The sequence below is a fragment of the Podarcis pityusensis genome (assembly GCF_964106645.2).
Source record: "Podarcis pityusensis genome assembly, chromosome: 11".
Classification (NCBI taxonomy): domain Eukaryota; kingdom Metazoa; phylum Chordata; class Lepidosauria; order Squamata; family Lacertidae; genus Podarcis; species Podarcis pityusensis.
In genome coordinates this window covers 46604256-46623450 of record NC_138036.1, presented here as the reverse complement: position 1 = coordinate 46623450, position 19195 = coordinate 46604256, and the positions used below count along the sequence as shown (strand labels likewise).

The 19195-nt window shown below is 43.0% G+C and overlaps 1 protein-coding gene and 1 long non-coding RNA gene across 3 annotated transcripts in view; one reads left to right on the top strand and one right to left on the bottom strand.

The window, feature by feature from the left end:
- Positions 1-19195, bottom strand: part of SRFBP1 (serum response factor binding protein 1) — a 48146-nt gene that overhangs the window by 7760 nt on the left and 21191 nt on the right. For both annotated transcript variants that reach the window (XM_080972943.1, XM_080972944.1), the window contains exon 4: positions 8130-8201. In XM_080972943.1, coding sequence (XP_080829069.1) covers positions 8130-8201 — 72 coding nt within the window. The remainder of the gene's footprint in view (positions 1-8129; positions 8202-19195) is intronic.
- Positions 14048-19189, top strand: LOC308458587. Its single transcript, XR_013977586.1, has 2 exons — positions 14048-14149; positions 17013-19189. It is a non-coding gene; the product is annotated as an uncharacterized lncRNA (long non-coding RNA).

The window sequence follows — 19195 nt, the reverse complement described above, 5'->3', positions numbered from 1 at the left end:
AGGGTATCTTATCTTGTGCCTTATGAAGAAACATTAAACTTGCTTCTTACTGCATTCATGTCCAGGGAACTCCGAGCAGCCTTTTAACCTACTACAAAAGCCCTACTGAGCAGAGTGATCTGACAAGGTGGGTTTGAATTCACAAAAGATAATGCCATAAGGGCCTTTAAGGGGCTACAACAGTCTGGGGTTTAATTGTTTTTTGCAGCAAGAGACTAACAGGGCTACCCCACTGCAGTAATTTGGGATATCTTAGTATAAGGTCTTGCCCTGAAGATGTGCAGATCACAAAAGCAATGACACCTGCTCACCACATGTATCTTTTGACTTTAGGATGAGATGCATATTGACAGAATCCCAAGCACTCACTTCCTACAAAGTACACATTAAGTATAAGATGTCACCAACAAATACCAAGACTTATTTAGCTAAAAACGACAGCAGAGATTTCACAGAAGTTTGTTTCTTCTTGGCTTAAGGACTGCACACAGAATTTTTAAATAAGGCAAAGAATGTTAAAAATCCAAGTAAGTAATTATGTGTTCTGTTATTAATGTCGTAACAAATGCCAGCATCTTCTATCAAGCAACATAAATGTATAATTAGCATGAAGAAAACATAACGTTTTCAAAGTGAATGGCCTTGAGCCAGCAGAGAAACATCATGATTTGGATTCCAAAACTTCTGAATCAATAAATTTCAAGTGGCTGTAATGCACACTGCATAAAAGCAACGGGCTTTCCCATGCTTTCATTGCTTAAGTATTTTTTTTAATTATTAATTTATTTTTGAAGTGTGTAAATGGCTCACAAAGAACACAGTAACAGTATTACCAATAAAATACTATTCAATCATTAGCCATAAAAGCTTGCCAAAGTTATATTGAGTCCCAAATAACTGACAATCTATTGGCGCATATATATTGGGGAAAGACCTGTTTTCACTCATCTTCCAAAAAAATACAAAAAAAGTGATGGCCGAGACAGACTGTTCCACATGTGGACCAAGAAAACACTTTTGATGATGGAGAAATGGTCTCCTTATAAGATCACTGCAATGGAGGGTGGGAGAACTAGGTCTGGTCCATGGGCTGGAGTCTTCTCTCCTCTCCACCAGGTGCCGTGTCTGACAGGTGGGTGGAACCATCTACCTGTAAGCCACCTGTTATCACAATAACATCAGATGACCTGTTTCCCTTTGTCTGTGTGGTCTCAAATCAAACCACATGGCTGAAGAACGGTACTTTGCAGGCACTGCCAACAAGCTGATTGTCGGTGTTTTGCAACTTCTAAAGCCCAGTGCACAGTTGAGGGTTGAGCAGTGTAGCTTGCAGGTGCTGTCAAGCCCCATTTCCTGCTCTGTACCTTATTTCATAGACCGTATTTTTCGTTCCATAGGACGCTCCGTCCCATAGGACGCACCTACTTTTTGGGGGGGGAAATAAAGGGAAATTTTTCCCCTTTATTTCCCCCCCAAAACCAGGTCGGGGAACAGTGGGATGGCGGCGCTGCGCCTCCCCGTTGTCCCCAGAGCTTGTGGGGCTGGCCGATGTCTGCCCAGCGTGAGGGGCGCTCTGCTTCAGGGCGCTCCACGCGCCGAGCGGCAGGCTGCAGACACCTGCGCGAAGCACGGGGCGTCCTCCGGAGGGCACCCATTCTCCGCGCTGCCGGCTGCCGCCCGCAAGCCGTGCGCGCCCCGGGCCAGATCCCCCGGGTGCGCAAGGCTTGCCGACACCTGCGCGAAGCACGGGGCGTCCTCCGGAGGGCGCCCCGTGCTCCGCGCTGCAGGCTGCCGCCCGCAAGCCTTGCGCTCCCGGGGGGAGATCCCCTGGGAGCGCAAGGCTTGCCGACACCTGCGCGAAGCACGGGGCGTCCTCCGGAGGGCGCCCCGTGCTCCGCGCTGCAGGCTGCCGCCCGCAAGCCTTGTGCTCCCGGGGGGGGGGGATCTCCCCCCGGGCGCGCAAGGCTTGCCGACACCTGCGCGAAGCACGGGGCGTCCTCCGGAGGGCCCCCGTGCTCCGTGTTGCAGGCTGCCGCCCGCAAGCCTTGCGTGCCCGGGGGAACTCCCTCCCGGGTGCGCAAGGCTTGCAGATAGCTTCCTGGAGCCTGGAGAGCGAGAGGTGTCGGTGCGCACCGACGCCTCTCGCTCTCCAGGCTTCAGCGAAAGCCTGCATTCGCCCCATAGGACGCACACACATTTCCCCTTCATTTTTGGAGGGGGAAAAGTGCGTCCTATAGGGCGAAAAATACGGTATATCTATGATGTCAGGTATAGTACAGGTGGGTGTGACTTAGCTGAAACGGCCTCACGACCCAAACAGAGAAGCCTGGCCCGCTTAATAAGGCCTGTGGGCCACAGGTTCCCCATTACTGAGGGGCACATGAGAGAAACTCTTGCTTTGTGTACTTCTCTAAAGCAGACTCCCCACCCCACAAATATTTGATGCACTAGCACAATGGGGTTCCCCCTCTCCCCCAGGACATGCCCCAAACCATCCCAAAATCTGCTCCGAGGGCTTGAGGGAACTCCCAGAACAGATTTAGGGGGCACATGGGGGAGGAGAGTGGCCACTTTGTGCTAGGTTGACTGCAACCCGCTGTTCCACTTAAGCATACTCTATTCTGCGTTCTAATTCTTCATCTTCCCCAAGCGTTGAAAATAATTTTTCGCTTCCTTTTAATGTATGTATACTAGTTGTGGTGGCCAAAATGAAATGCACTGAGAAGCACCGAAAGGAGAAATGACATTGATTCCTGTACCTTGTATTAATAAATTGACAATTTATGACAACAAATGACAACCAATGACAACAAAAAGAGATCACAACAAACCCAATGACAACAAAAAGAGATCACAACAAACCCTAAACTACCATATTGGTGAACTGTATGTATGTTGTGGTTTTGCTAGAAACAGAAATTCCGCCAAAGAAACTCACATTACATGCTTAAATTATATTACACAGAGTAAGCAAATCTGCCTACATCGGCTCATTCTGCTTTGGCAAAGTTTGAAAGGAAAGCTGGGGCATTGGTAGAAATCTGAGAACTCCCCCTTTCAAAGACAGCTGTAAGCTGGACACCCGCAGGCACAAGAAGTTTGCCTCTTTCTAACTATATCCATTAACTAACAAGATGGATCTCAATAATAATTAAATTGCTCCATCCTGTGATAAGATATCCTTGCTATTAAGTTATCCATTGACCATAGGAAATATACGATTTTTAAAACAAATGCTGACCATTTCAAGCAATGAAAAACCTGTAACACAAAGGTTTTCATTGCATATAATGAACTTGCAGCCTTTTTCCCCCTGGAAAAAACAATCCCTGAAAAAATAAATGAGCAAGATTCAATGTCACACCAGCTAACTGTTACCATAAAGCACCAATGCTGCAGCAAGCAAAGGCTCTAGCAGCTCAGCCAGCTGCTTGTGGCTGGAAAGCCAGACAGGATGTTTGTGACTGTTGCCATGGGAACAAAGGGGCAGTCCATTCTGTACTGAGCACCGGATGTTAGCTCAGTGTGTGTGTGTATCATATGACCCGTACTGGATGTACGTGGGAGGAGTTTCTCCTTGCTGTTGTTGAGTGCAGACATGATTCTCTGTACTGATGTAAGAGGCAGAAATAAATGATGTAAATAGTTTTCTGTCTGCTTCTTTCCCCTCCCTGGGGACACCAAAGGGGAGAGAGGAAGAACGGTGTGTTCCTCTCATACATCTGAGAAGAATCGCCGGACCTCGCCTGCTTATCAGCAGAGGTTGGGAGACGCAGGGAGGTCGACAGGAATATCTGCCGGTGCCTACGCTTGTGGCACATTCCTCTGACCCAGGCAGAATTCCAACAGTGGCAGCCTTCGGATGGTTGCGATTCATCGAACATCTGCATGAGAGGCTGGTGGATTGTCCTCCTCTGCTCCAAGGAGGAAGAGAAGCGTCTGAGAACAGCCAGAGGCTCCACAGACAGCTGGTGGAAAGAAGAGGTGTTTTCCAGAGCAACAAAGTTCAAGGTATGCTGCATTTCGGGCTAAAAGTGTGAACGCAGGAAGATTAATTCCCTGGTTCACGGAGCTGCGTTTCAAAGAAAACAAGAGCTCCGGGAGAAGAGGCCTGCAGCTTGAAGGCTGAAGCCTGCATTCCACAAATTTTTGTGGTAGATAAGAAGTCCTATTGAAATGCATTGTTGCTAGGTAACGGTCCTGGAAATTTACTGGCAAAGGGGCTGGACTCTGAGTGTAAGCCTGGGAAAGCGAAACAAAATCAGGCAAATGTAATTGAAAACCCCATCCCTGCAGCACCAACCAGAGGTTGGGAATCACGGAATGTAAGGGCCAGGACTGCTATAATTCTGTGTGTCTCAGATGATCAGTTGGTGCATGTTCAGCATTTAGAAAATGCGAAAGAGGTATGGGACACGCTGCGTACAACGCATCAGAGAGATGCTGGTTCTTCAGCGTTGCTGTATTTTGAGAAATTGACCAATCTGAGACTTGCGCCTGATGGAGATGTTCAAGCGCACCTGACAGAAATGAAGTTTCTGCGTCAACAGATGGTGGAACGCAATTTCCGTCTTCAGGAGGAAGTGTTTTGCTTCATGATGATAAACAGCCTTAGCCGCACCTACAAGGTTGTTGCCAGTCAGCTTGGTTCCCTACCGGCCGCGCAGCTGACCGCGGAGAGAGTTTGTGCTGTGGTCCTGAATGAACACGACAGACTTGCTGCACTGGAAGAAAAAGACAGGGGGAGGGAAGAACAGAGTTCTAATTCCCCCACTGCTGATGCTACTGGAGAGCATGGTGTAGCATTGAGTGCTGTCCGATGCTACAATTGTGGACAGACTGGGCATCTACAGCGAAACTGTAAGAAGCCGCGCCAGTCAAGAGGAGCAAAGAGCAGCTCTACGAAGCCTCAGGCGTCAGGCAAAAGCCGTACCAAGTGCCAGGTGAAACCTGCAAAGGCTATGATGGCGAAAGGAACCACGCCAGATATTGGGAACTCGTTCATAATTGACACGGGCGCAACGGTTCACATGTGCCCGCACAGAGGACTGTTTTCGACGTTGAAGAAGCAAAGCTTCACTGTGAAACAGGCCAACGGTCAGGAGTTGGAAGCGACTGGAATTGGGACTGTGTATCTTGAGAGTCTGAACTTGACTATAAATGATGTTTACCTGGTTCCAGAACTGAGATTTAATCTGCTGAGCGTGTCGCAGATTGCAAAGAAAGGACTGAAACTGTCCTATGATGCTAAAAGCTGCAAGATCTACAAAGATGGAGAACTGTTTCTTACTGCCAAAGAGAAAGATGGACTGTATTTGTTGACTTTCGATCAAAGTGATTACATGAAATGTAATTCTTCTGTTTCTAACGAAATCTCTCTTGCAGGGGTGACCAAGACCAGTGTGAGCACCAGGAAGGTGACTAAGACGAAGAAGGTCGACAGAGCATTTCAGCGGGTGTATGCTGATGTGATTGGTCCTCTAGAACCATCTAGAGGCGGTGCACGATGTTACCTTTTGTGTGTGGATTGTTTCACTAATTATTCTTGGGTTTATATGATGGAGAAACCACAAGAAACTTTAGAAAAGTTTCAGGAGTTTTGTGACAAGGTTAAAAGTATGCATGATGCTAACATTGATTGTCTTTTCACAGATGAGAAGCAAATTTTTCTGTTACAGAAGTTTCAGAAGTTCCTGGATGGAAAAGGGATAGACCACAAAGTGGCAGTTTCGCAAGAAGCGTGGAACAGGGGGGTCTGTGTAAAAGTGAACAAGGAATTGCAAAAGGGAATGAATGCGCAATTGCTGAGTTCACATTTGCCACATGAATATTGGGCCGAATCGCTAGCGTCCTATCTTCATGTGTGGTTGAGAAAGGTCTCAACAGAGTTGGGATGTTCTCCTTTTGAGAAGCTGTTCAATAGAAAACCTTCTGTTGCCTATTTTAAGGTTTTCGGGTCTCATGTGAGAACAGAAGCTCCAGGTGGAGTAAAGAATGCCAGAGGCATTTTCGTAGGTTATGAAAAGGGTCTCTACAGAGTAATTTTGTCTGAATCTGGTCAGGTGATTCTCACAAAGTTCCTAGAGAGTGCTCCAAAGCAAGAGCGGATAGAACAGACATTTCCCACAGGAAACGATTCTGATGATGATGATGATGATGAGTTTGATCTTATTGAGTTCAGTAGTACTGATGATGACAGTGAGAGCTCAGAGAGTTCAGTTGTAACAGTCATTGAGAGGAAATCTCACACAATGGATAGACCTTCACAGGTGAAGGAAGAACCACTGATTGCTACTGGTTCTCGACAGAGTCCAAAGGTTGAACCAGTGAGCACAGAGGATCAGAACCTCATACGCAGGTCTGAGAGAGCAACGAAGGGTGTACCACCCAAGAGGTATTCAAAGGAGTTTGCTAACCTTGCATATGTTGCTGTTGTAAACGACCAAGGACAGATTGAAGCTGTGTCTGAGTCAGAGACAAAGGCACAACAGAGAGTTGTTAACCCAGGTAATGCGAAGTCACACAACCAGAGAGGTACATTGGTTAAACCAGTGGCGGGTAGTTCCAAGGGTGGAACTGAAACAACAGGGGAATGTTATAAATATAACAACTGTTTGTTTTCTTCTCTGGATGACGCTTTGCTCGCAGCACACATTGATACTTTAGGGGGAGTATGTTACCATAAAGCACCAATGCTGCAGCAAGCAAAGGCTCTAGCAGCTCAGCCAGCTGCTTGTGGCTGGAAAGCCAGACAGGATGTTTGTGACTGTTGCCATGGGAACAAAGGGGCAGTCCATTCTGTACTGAGCACCGGATGTTAGCTCAGTGTGTGTGTGTGTCATATGACCCGTACTGGATGTACGTGGGAGGAGTTTCTCCTTGCTGTTGTTGAGTGCAGACATGATTCTCTGTACTGATGTAAGAGGCAGAAATAAATGATGTAAATAGTTTTCTGTCTGCTTCTTTCCCCTCCCTGGGGACACCAAAGGGGAGAGAGGAAGAACGGTGTGTTCCTCTCATACATCTGAGAAGAATCGCCGGACCTCGCCTGCTTATCAGCAGAGGTTGGGAGACGCAGGGAGGTCGACAGGAATATCTGCCGGTGCCTACGCTTGTGGCACATTCCTCTGACCCAGGCGGAATTTTCCCCAAGCCTCTGCAGCAGATTTTGGGGACATATGAAGGGCTTCAGGGAGAAGAGAGAACCCCAATTGTCTGAACAGAAGTCCATTGTGCAAAGTGTCTGACAGGGTTGAATGTCTCCCAATGTAAAATCTGCAAAATGTATCTCAAAATGCCAGCCAGCAACTTTTGCCCTCTTTCTTGGATAGACAATTGCACCTAAAACCTATGTAATCAACTGAACCAGAGATGAGATTTGAAATACAATTTATTTTGGCATCTGTAGAGATAATGCTAGTTTACAAATAAAATAGGACAATGCAGATCAGCTGTGAGGTGCTTACAAAAACATCCCCAGCTCTATCCCCACCTCTCACCTCAAAAGTAAAAGTGCTGACAATCTAAATAGACACCTGTAAAGTATCTCTATGAGATATGTATTGAGTTTTTTTTCTTCTAAACTTGCAGTGCACAGAAAAAAACGAAGGACAGAGAAATTTGCAACTGAGAGCAGAAATCTCATCAAGGCATCCATCATGACCAAAGCAGGCATCTGCACATACCTTTGTTGTTGAAAAGTCAGAATGTTAGAAAAGTGTTCTGAAGGATCTACAATGACATATGCCATCAGCACCAACATAACATGAAACCCTGTGACAAACCTTTGGGATGGCTGTACAGTGATACCTTGTGTTACGTACCGTCCCCCGTACCAAAGCTTCGGGTTATGCGCTCCGCTAACCTGGAAGTAGATGCCCCTTGTTGCGAACTTTGCCCCGGGATGCGAGTGGAAGTCGCGCTCTGGAGGCCCGGCAGCAGCGGGAGGCGTCATTAGCGAAAGCGCGCCGCATGTTACAAGCGGTTTCCGGTTATGAATGGACCTCCAGAATGGATTAAGTATGTAACACGAGGTACTACTCTAAATATATTTGCTCAGGTCGAAAATGGGTTCCTTCCCGCAAGCATGTTTACATGATGACTTAACACAAATGTACAAAGAATCCTACCTTTTTGCAAACAATCTCAAAATTAATTTCTCTTTCGAGTGCTAATTTGGTAACGTGGTCAAGCTTTATCTCCTGTGGGGGGAAAAAGAGAGAGAAATAGAGTTAGCTAAAGGCTTTCATTTCCCCTTTTTGGCAAAACAGGATTAAAATCTAATTTAGATTAAAATCTAACTGGAAATTCAGCTCATCCCGCTTGAAAAATAAGAGATATCTATGTTAATAGTGTTTGAATTTTTTTTACTATATAGACTCGTTGTAATTCCTATTATACAAAAAATCTGGAAGGCATTACTGATGTCTCTGGCCTCCTTCTTGTTTCTGCTTTGATATTTCATATCTGTTTTCTGTGATGGTTTTGTTTTATGCTTGATTTTGTATGTTAATAAAATAAAACAAATCCACCACATGCACACAAGTTGACCTATAACACAGCCCTTCTAGGATAACGCCAGCTGCATAGTGCAGTAAACAATATCCCCAAATTTCAACCACTCGGCATTTACAGTTCTCCACCTCCTGTACAGTTTTCTTTCGTAGCATGTTGGCAACAATAGCCTTATTTTGTTGCAATTCCCCCTTTTTTTGGTGGTGATGTGTAAATGGCTACACTAGGTAGAGATACAATGTACAGTTATGAGGTAGAGTTACAATACAGAGTAACAGCAGCTGGTTTATCAGGTAGTATGCATGCTTATTTAGAAAATACAGTGGAACCTTGGTTCTTGAACGCCTTGGTGCTTGAACATTTTGGCTCCCACACACCAAAAACCCGGAAGTAAAAGTTCCGGTTTCCGAATGTTTTTCGGCAGCTGAACATCCGATCTGTTGGCTATTGTTTCCTGGGTGCTGGCACCAATCAGAAGCAGCGCCTTGGTTTGCAAACATTTCAGAAGTCAAATGGACTTCTGGAACAAATTACATTCGAGAACCAAGGTACCACTGGATATGAAATTCAAAATTAGAATCTGCATTTGAATCATCTAGATTTAGAAAAAACAATGCACACAGCTTCCACTTCGGGTCACCCTGGAAATGTAAATGATTTCTAACTGACATAAGGCATTACATTCTTTAGTGATGTTCTCTACAATGCAGGGGTGCCAACCTGAATAAAATATAGGGGGGGGCAGGTAAGCCCCACCCTGCATAATTGATCACATGATACAGTGCACACACACCATTTGAATGGGAATGCCCATCAACTCTGTGGGCGTCCGCCCCCCAAATATTTAATTGTGGGGGTCAAAGCCCCCACAGCCCCTGGGAGTTGTCTCCTATGGTACCCTGATGTACTTCTGTATCTTGGCAACTCCATACAAGACACAATTCAAGTAATGGATTGAGCAGTGGATTGAACATGCAGTTCACCAAGCATCATTTAAAATGTTCTTAATTCTTCCACAATATGCTACAATATGGAGACTGGCTTAGGCTAATTCAGTTTGTGACTTTCATTCCAGTATTCTATTTTAAAACTTGTTGTTTATTGTCTGGTTGTTGGTAAGAAATGCAAGTAACACATCACATCTGGAATTGCAAATTTAAAATAGCAAGGGGATTTTTTCCCCTTTTGGTCATAGCCAGGTGATGAAAGTTCCAGCCATCTGATAGCTACTGTGGTCAAATTCACATCAGGTTTTGCAGATGGAAATGTCATTTGAAGTTTTGGTGCCAACTGGGGAAAAACATCCTCATGCCTTTGGAGGGAAAACACACTCACCCACTTACTAGCTTTACAATAAACTTCACCCACAAGGAGTTCCAACACCACCTCCACCTAACCTAAAGGAAGAATCATCAGTTAATTTGAACTTGATACCCACTACAGTTGTACCTTGGATCTCAAACAACTTGTGAGTCAAATGTTTTGGGTCCTGAACGCCGCAAACCTGGAAGTGATTCTTCTGGCTTGCGAACGTTCTTTGGAACCCAAACGTCCATTGCAAACTTCCGGAACGGATTCCATTCGACTTCTAAGGTACGACTGTATCTCCAAGTTCATATTTAATGCTAACAAAGAAGCATTGAGCGTGCATCTTGTGTGATGGCACAGAAATAGCGTGTAACTGATAAAGTTGTGCAGTGGACCTGGCCTAAAATCACAACTCCCAACAGAGCCAGCTGAACCAAGTCACAATCTCTCTGGTTACATTTCCAAGCTTCTCTGTAAAATGAGAATGACCAGCTTAGACAAGTAGTGACAAAATGCATAAGGCATGGCGGGGCCTTTTCTAGCTGGTGGGCTAGATCCAGGGTTCCCATGCCCAAAGGGATGCCCACTTGCCCATCCCCCGACATCACAATCTTTCCTTTGTGGCTGGAATTCAAGGAGCACAGAACCAACCCCTAGGGGTTGAAGTCAGTGCCGATCAGCTGATGGCAGAGGACCTCAAGCCGTGTTTTCAACAGGGGCAGCTGGAATATTGAGTTCTCCATCGGGAACTCCACGGTACAACCATCCTAGCCAGGTTAAATTCAGTACCTTACAGCTGACTGGCAATGACTTCAAGCCTCACTTTTGGCAGGGGCTAGCTATGCTACAGAGTTCTTGACAGGCTGATTGGCAGCCTTGTGAAGGGCACCTTAAGGCTACTGACTGCTCCTTGGCAGTTGTGTCACTACCTGTCCCGCAGATGATATCACAAAGGACATTAAGTAAAGGGCAGGGGGGAGAGGTTTGGGGAAAACTACCTCGCAGACCAAATGGGGCCTATGATGAGCCTAGTTAGGGCTGCCGGGCTGAGTTTTCCAACTCCTGTGGTAAGGAATGCAACCCTATGGCCCAGGGAAATCTTAGTCTACAGGTGTAAAGAAAAGAAACCCACAAATATATTTACACACAAAGTAGACAGATGTAGGCAGGCTGCTAAAACACTCTGCTCTGTTGACCAGAGCTGTTATTTATCAAAGTTTCATAAAATATAAAATAGTCTACAAGTACATAAAATTTAAGACGAAATTCAATCTTGAAGTAAACTCATGCACTGGTATTTTTACCAATAACAATGGCATTATTTCAATGTACTAAATCGACACAAATTTATCTCCTGCTGCTAAGAATCCCCACTCACTCAAATTCAGCCACAATACCATTCCAAATAATGACAAGAATCCAAATAAACATAATTCCTTTAAAAAAAACTGGAGGTTGTATTCAATGTTACTCAGAGTAGCCCCACTGAAATTAATGACTATCTTTGGTTCATTCATTTCAGTGAGTCTTACTTACCTGCAACCTTCAGAGTTGAACTAGTCTTTCTTCAAAACCAACAACTAATGCAGTTGTTAAATGCAGTTGTTAACAACAACAAAGGTATGTTGTTAAAATTATACAAAAAACCACATTCATTTATTTTTAAAAAGGCCTTGGGCATGCATATGCCCTTAGAATCCCTAAAATAACCCCTTTGGATAATGCTTCCTTTTAAACTAAACTCTACTGGCTCACATATAGATTTAAGACTGTAATTCTATGAATACTTACTTGGAGTGCTCTGTAGACTGATATCTGTGGTCTTATATATACTAGCCTTTTGCACTCTTTGACTCTTGTCTGATGTCCTAACCCTTCCTTTAGACTTTTCTCAGCTTCTTTTGGACTTATATATATATATTCTGTTTTAACTCCTTTCAGTGTTGTTTTGTTTTTTAGATTTTATATGATTTTAAATGATTGTACCTCTCTTTCCTTATGCTGGTCTATGACTGTAATAAAATGTCATTGATGTAGTTGTTGAATTTGGGAAAAGCACCAACGAAATCAGTGAGATATGATTCAGATAAGTACAAAAGTGTTGGCACAGTTAACTTTTCAAATGCAGTGACATGTTCCTAAACTTATTTTCATGATTTTAAAAGGCTTCCAAGACAAAATGGAAGCAATGACTTCAGCTTAAAGTTTAAACTGGAAACTATGATATGAGCATTTTGGACAGTGTAACTAGAGGAACGGTTTCAGCCCCATGGTTCCCATTCAAGTCAGTAGTCACATATAGGAAATATAATTAACCGTCTTTCCTCTAGGATGAAAACATTCGTTTGCAAGACTGTAATTTTGTGGTGATTTAAAAAGCAGTCGCTCTCCAAACTGCTCTTTGCAAGCTACTGCAGAAAGTATTTTGGTTATCGATGCTACAAAAACCAAGTTGGACAAAAGGAAAAAGCTGGGTCATAGCATCATTCAGTGGGGCCATCACAAAAACCAAAATTGCAATGTTTGAACATTCCATTTCCTTAGCAATTCTTCAGTTGTGTATGTCAGCATTCGCTTGGGATAGTATCCTCTAATTTTTACTTGAATTGTGTTCCACATCACCTTCCCCAAAGTCAACATCAAATTTCAATTATAAACAATATCAGGATTAAAGCAAGAATAGGCTTTCCTAGTTTTGATATGTGGGCATGTACTTAGGTAGTAACTATCATCATAAGCAGTTTTCTCTTTAATTTTCAAATACAGTTGTACCTTGGATCCTGAACGCCTTGGTACTCAGACATTTTGGCCCCCAAATGCTGCAAACCTGGAAGTGAGTGTTCTGGTTTGCGAACGTTCTTTGGAACCCGAATGTCCAACAGGACATCTGCGGCTTCCAATTGGCTGCAGGTAAAGCCAATCCATACTCATTATGACCTAGAACTTGAAGAGTCCACTAAAACCCTTTCTGGCAGAAAATGGTATTACAGTTGGAAGTCCTAAAATTTAGATGTTATGGTATTTCACTGGCATAGGTATAACTGTAATTTAGCTAGCCACTGCTCTTACAAGTACATTCCATGAAATATTCATGCCACTTTGTAAAAGTAAAGTAGAAAAAATCCTTCGCTTGAAAAGCCAGCTGTAAATTCACAGGAAGTACATAGTTCTGTCTCCTTTTTTGCTTTATAAATTCTTCAGGAAAACTCTAAACTCCATTTGTTAGCAAATTTAGAATTGAAGTTCAAGAAGTACACACACACACACACACACACACACACAATAAATGAAGCCATTTTCTTGCAATCATATTTACCAACATGGCACAGGCATTGAAAAACAACTGCAATAACTTTTAAAATGTTTGAGATTCAAGCAGAGAGAAGAGAAAAGCAGTCAGAACACAGAGCAGATTTTTAAAATTCCATTTTGGTCACAAGGCAAGCCATTAAGCTGTTTTGGATTGTATTGGCTGTCATTATTCAATAATTAAGAAAAACAAACATTATTTATGACCCTGCTCCCTGAACTGACTTCAGAAGAGACAATGCGGTGCATAAAAATTTCATCTTGAAGCCATTTGTTCTTCTCTTGTGTGATATTAATACTCTTCCTTGCACAAAGCAAAAGTTCAAGCTGCCATAGCCATTCTAATCTGCTTATAATTTGCCATCCTGCTACAGCAGCTCACATATAGAAAAAAGGCAACTTGTGGCAACTTCACACACAGAAGGAAGCGCCTTCATGCCAGGAACGTATGCATCTCGCTGGGAGGAGAGAAGCACGCAAATACACCCCCCAAGCTTGCAACTCATTCCAGAAACATTTTTTAAAAATGCAACTCTCTTCCATATCTTTCTTTGTCTTGCATGTATCACATTATAGGCACAAAAAGTGAACATGCATACATGTAGAACTGCAGCCATTCTAAAGCAGGCAAGGGAGTTGCAAGGAAACTATACAGCTTGGCTCCCCAACAAAATTGGCTCCCCAACGCGCAAACCCAGAAGTGAGTGTTCTGGTATGTGAACATTTTTCGAAAGCCGAATGTCCGATACGGCTTCCGATTGAGTGAAGGAAGCCATGCCTTGGTTTTTGAAACCGTTTCGGGAGTCAAATGGGCTCCTGGAATGGATTAAGTTCAAGAACTAAGGTACCACTGTATTGTGAAAGCAAGGCAGTACTTTGTTTCCTGAATACGTACAATGCCTCCTTTTTAAGATTAACAGGTTGCTAGTGGGGGAAGGCAGTCCTGGAGGCAGTAAATCGATGAGAGTGGAGACAACGAACAGAACAAGGAGTGATCACACCTCGATTAAATGCCAAGGTTGGCCTTGCCTCTTTGGGTATTTTTCTTCAGGTACTATCCCCAAACAGTCATCGTATTATTCTTAAGAGTTTGTACTTGACATCCTCAAATAGCACTCTGACTGATAGCATTTCAACTTAACTTACTACACCTGTGTGGCAGCTGATTCCTAAACACTTGATTCCCTTATGGAAGATTCCCTTATGGATGAAAGAGTATGCGAGAAGATATATCCAGTTTTGTTAAATGATGCGTGGCGATTATTTCAGAAATTAATGATAACGAACTGACTCAGCTCCTGCCAACCTAGCAGTTCGAAAGCACACCAAAAATTGCACGTAGATAAATAGGCGGAAAGGTAAACAGCGTTTCCATGCGCTGCTCTGGTTTCAGTGTTCCGTTGCACCAGAAGTGGCTTAGTCATGCTGGCCATGTGACCTGGAAATACTGTCTGCGGAGCGGACAAACGTCGGCTCCCTTGGCCTGAAAGCGAGATGAGTGCCGCAACCCAGAGTCGTTTGTGACTAAACTTAACTGTCAGGGTCCTTTACCTTTACCCTGCTGTTCAGAGCTGGCCATAACAGCTCAGTCCCATTTCCTTCCTGTTGAAGGATTTCCCCACTTCCTCTGTGGCGAAAGGAAAACTATTATCCAAGGTGTAGCTAATGAACATGGCAACTTGATCAATGCGCTGTCATTTGCCACCACACTTTGAAGAAATACACTCAAACAATTCCAAAGAACTATTGCTAATACACAAACAAATATACAAATTTATCTAGAAAACTGTTTATATCTATAAGGTCCATACAGTGGTATCTTGGTTCTCAAACTTAATCTGTTCTGGAAGTCCATTCCAAAACCAAGGAGCGCTTTCCCATAGAAAGTAATGCAAAATGGATTAATCCATTCCAGACTTTTAGAAACAACCCCTAAAACAGCAATTTAACATGAATTTTACTATCTAATGAGACCACCGATGCATAAAATGAAAGCAATGAACAATGTACTGCAGCCACACAATCAATCAGTAGCTGAACTGGGTTCCACACAGTCACAAAAAAGCAGCAAAAACAAAAATGCAAAATAAATAGCAAAACCAGATAGACCTCAGCGTAACACTCAAAATGGAAGTGTGTCACTCAAAACCGACAGATGTGTCACTCAAAACGGAAGATTAATCAAAACAGAGCACGTTCAGCTTCCGGAAAAAAGTTCATAAACTGGAACACTTACTTCCGGGTTTGCAGTGTTTGGGTTCCAAGTTGTTTGAGTATCAAGGCGTTTGAGAACCAAGGTACCACTGTATTTGCAGACAAATTCATACCTAACTTTGAACCATAGGAGGCAGATTATTCCTGAAATTTCTTTAGCTTTAATGGTCAGCTGTGTTGATACTGATGTGCGCCTTAACTGCTGTTAAGGCAGGAAGAGGGAATTTGTTCCTTGCCAGGACCATGGAATCTTATGGCAAGTTCCCAATTTCTTAATTAGGGTTTGCGGATCATAGGCAACATTCAACTAATACACAATATCAGCAGATCCATGGAAATCAATGAACTTAAGTAACATAAGTCCACTGATTTCAATGGTTCTACCGTGAGTAGGGATTAGCTGGGCATCACCTCAGCTCTGTTACACTGGCCCAGAATGCTCATTTCAGAACAGTGACATGGGTTTACATAAAAACTAGTAACATGTCATGTGATATAAATATTTTGTGAAATAGGATAAATTGAATCAATGAAGGCCAAATAATAGTATTATTGTAATCCACCCTCTTTTTCTACAAATACATCTTATATGTCCAGTTTGGACATCCATAAAATAAATCACGTACAGAGGAAGAACTAGCAAGGTTCATAGCGTTCTTTGTCTCTTTCCTGTATTTTAAAATAAATGTTTTATACAGTTCTGGCAAAATGAAGCCTGAAGAATCTAAAAACAGTTTTCTGTTCCAATAGCTTCAAGAACTCCTGCAAACAATTAACCCAGTTTTTTCATCCACGTAGCTAGAATTTTTAACCAATGTTGTTTGCCTGCAAAGAGGATATTTCTAGCTTTTGAGTTTGGAATGTTTGGGATTTCTGAATCATCTGATTACTACATATGCCTATTAGTCCTCTTTTAATAAATATAAAGTGCAAATATCAAGGGGGAAAGCCCCTTGGACCAGACCACACTGATGTCATAAGAACAAACCTGCCATAGAGAAAAACTTTAATCTTTTTAACAGTTAGTGACAGGACTTCTCAAGTTCCATCAAATACATACCATCCTCTGGCTGGTATTCATTTTTCAAGCGCAAGTGCCTAAATCTTATCGGGTACCATACACAGTGACTACTGAACAATTCTTCATATATAACTGTTAGCACCTAGCAGAATGTTTTAACCCCCAAAAGTATTTTACATTAAAATAAAAAAAACAGGTAAACTCACAGCCCAACATGACATGAGATTAAGAGTGCTCGACAAACAGCGGTCTGTATTTCAAATTTTATATAATGCAAGTTACGTTGCAAAATAGAAATGGTTTTTTTTCCAAGCTGAAGCTGTTTTTGCCCCTGAATCCATTTCGAAATCTGTTTCGCAAAGAAACTTCATGTTTACATATGAAAGAGGTACAAGCATCTAGAGAAACACCTAGAGAAAAGCTTGACCAGGCATAGGCAAACTCGGGCCCTCCAGATGTTTGGGACTACAATTCCCATCATCCCTAGCTAACAGGACTAGTGGTCAAGGATGATGGGAACTGTAGTCCCAAACATCTGGAGGGCCCGAGTTTGCCTATGCCTGAGCTTGACAGTAGGAGTTATAGAAGCTTTCGGGCAAAGTTCATTGTAAAATGTGAGAGCCTCTGCTTGAATGTTTGCAACCAGGATCGAAGCAAGCAATCCCTTCAATCCCGTGAACTGCCCCCAAACTCTGAAATGCACTATAGGCACAAGAAGGCACAAGAAGACGACAGCAGAACTGGATGCTTCACAGGCCACGGCAGAGAGTGTTTTCCTGCCAGAGATGATACTGGACTCCAAGTCCAAGAATACTGGTAGGAAACAAACTTTACACATAATTTCCACAAACAAAGAAGCCTTTTAGGGCACTTTGGGTCTGGTAGTCTCAGTCCCATCAACAGCAGGAGAAGACAACCTGAGGAGCCCAAGGCGCACTCAATGCCTCAGCCACTTTCCCTCCTTTCGCCAAGGAAAGTTTCCAGACCTTGGAGCAGGGAAAGGAGGTTGACAATCTTGGCAAGGGCTGCTTTGTGTGTGTCCTCTAAGAATTCTGCAAGTGCTCCAAATGCAAGCTTGCAACGGTTCACTTTAGGAGTGCTTCAAAGTTTCAAAGGCTTGACCCATTTCAAGGACAGCAACATGCCGAAATTCCAATTCAGTGGTACCTCGGGTTACATACGCTTCAGGTTACACACGCTTCAGATTACAGACTCCGCTAACCCAGAAATAGTGCTTCAGGTTAAGAACTTTGCTTCAGGATGAGAACAGAAATTGTGCTCCAGTGGCGCGGCAGCAGCAGGAGGCCCTATTAGCTAAAGTGGTGCTTCAGGTTAAGAACAGTTTCAGGTTAAGAACGGACCTCCAGAACGAATTAAGTACTTAACCCGCGGTACCACTGTATTAATGGTACAGGTAATCAGTATTTCTGGTTTCTGCAGGGAACTGGATATCTGAATCACACCATCAAGTTTCTGTAATGCAAGTCCGTTTGCTTGTCCAAAAACATAGCTGTGCCCTGCAATTCCACAGATACTAAAAGCCTTCATTTTTGATGGAATGAAGAAAGGGCAAGATAGCTAAAAGACAAAGGGCTGGATCCAGAATGGCTATTTCTTCAATGGAAGAGTTCATTCATAGAAGGCATTGGGTTCTGGTTCTGTCCAGAGGAATGGAAAAGGATTTCCACTGACTTCCCCTTTTGCCATGCTGTCTCTAGAGCTCCTGCAGGTCTCCAACCCTATGGAGCAGTTTTCAGGAGGTGTAGGGGTTGTCGGAGAAAAGGACAAATAAACTAAAATCACTTCTTCCTTCCAGTGCCAGTGAAACTCTGCTAAGCAAAATTCTGGATCCAACCCAGTTCTGCTATTATTTTGTTTTTTTGGCTGTAGCCTGTCTCAGAGAGACTTAAAATAACATTTCCTTATTTCCCCTCTTTTAAAGTTATCTTCTTCTTCTTTGGCGATCACAAAGACCAGTGCATTTGCTATGTGCTTTGAAAACTGTTGTATACATTTTAAGGCAATTCTACAGGCACCAAAGTGGAAGCTGTTTAATCTACTTTTCATTAATAATGAGTTCTTAAATACTTCCAAGAACCAGCATATTGTGTAAAATTACTATAGCTCACCTGTTTAGAACAGTAAACTATGCATTCATTAGCAGGGCAAAACAGCATTCCTGCAGCTTAATCTTACGGCTAATTGGAAAGACCAGTCTTGCACTTTGACGTTTAAAATTATAAATATTGTACGAAGAAAAGAGACTGTAATTAAGCTATTCATTGCTACAAAAAAGATCTGTTATTCAAGAGCCTGCCAGACATTTACTGGCTCAGCATGTCAGTGTAAGAGAAGTAAAAGAGCCTTGCAAATGCTAATGAATACCCTGGCTTCAGAAGAGAAAAAATACTTTGGTTTCAATCCATTTTGTCAGTTACTGCTTTGCACATTAGAGCAGTGACAGCATTGCAGAAAAATGTAAGGAGCTGGCAAGTGGGAAGACTAGAAACTATGATGTCAACCACCAAAATGTCCATCGCATTTCTGAGCAGCAGAGGCACTTAACAGTCATCATTCAGTTCAGGAATTAAAAATTGAGGCACACTGGTCTGTTGGAAACAAACGCTAGTTTAGCTTGGCAACACGTACAAGTCAAATTAGTCTAGCACCTTGACAGTTACACCAATAAAAAGTAAAATATAAATTTAAAAATAGTCTCCCACCACGTTTGTGGTCTGTTGCTCTCCCATATGTTCTATTTACAGCCAAAACTAGTCCATACAAAATCTGAAACAAATTTATTTGAAGTGGATTTTTTTTTTTTTTTAA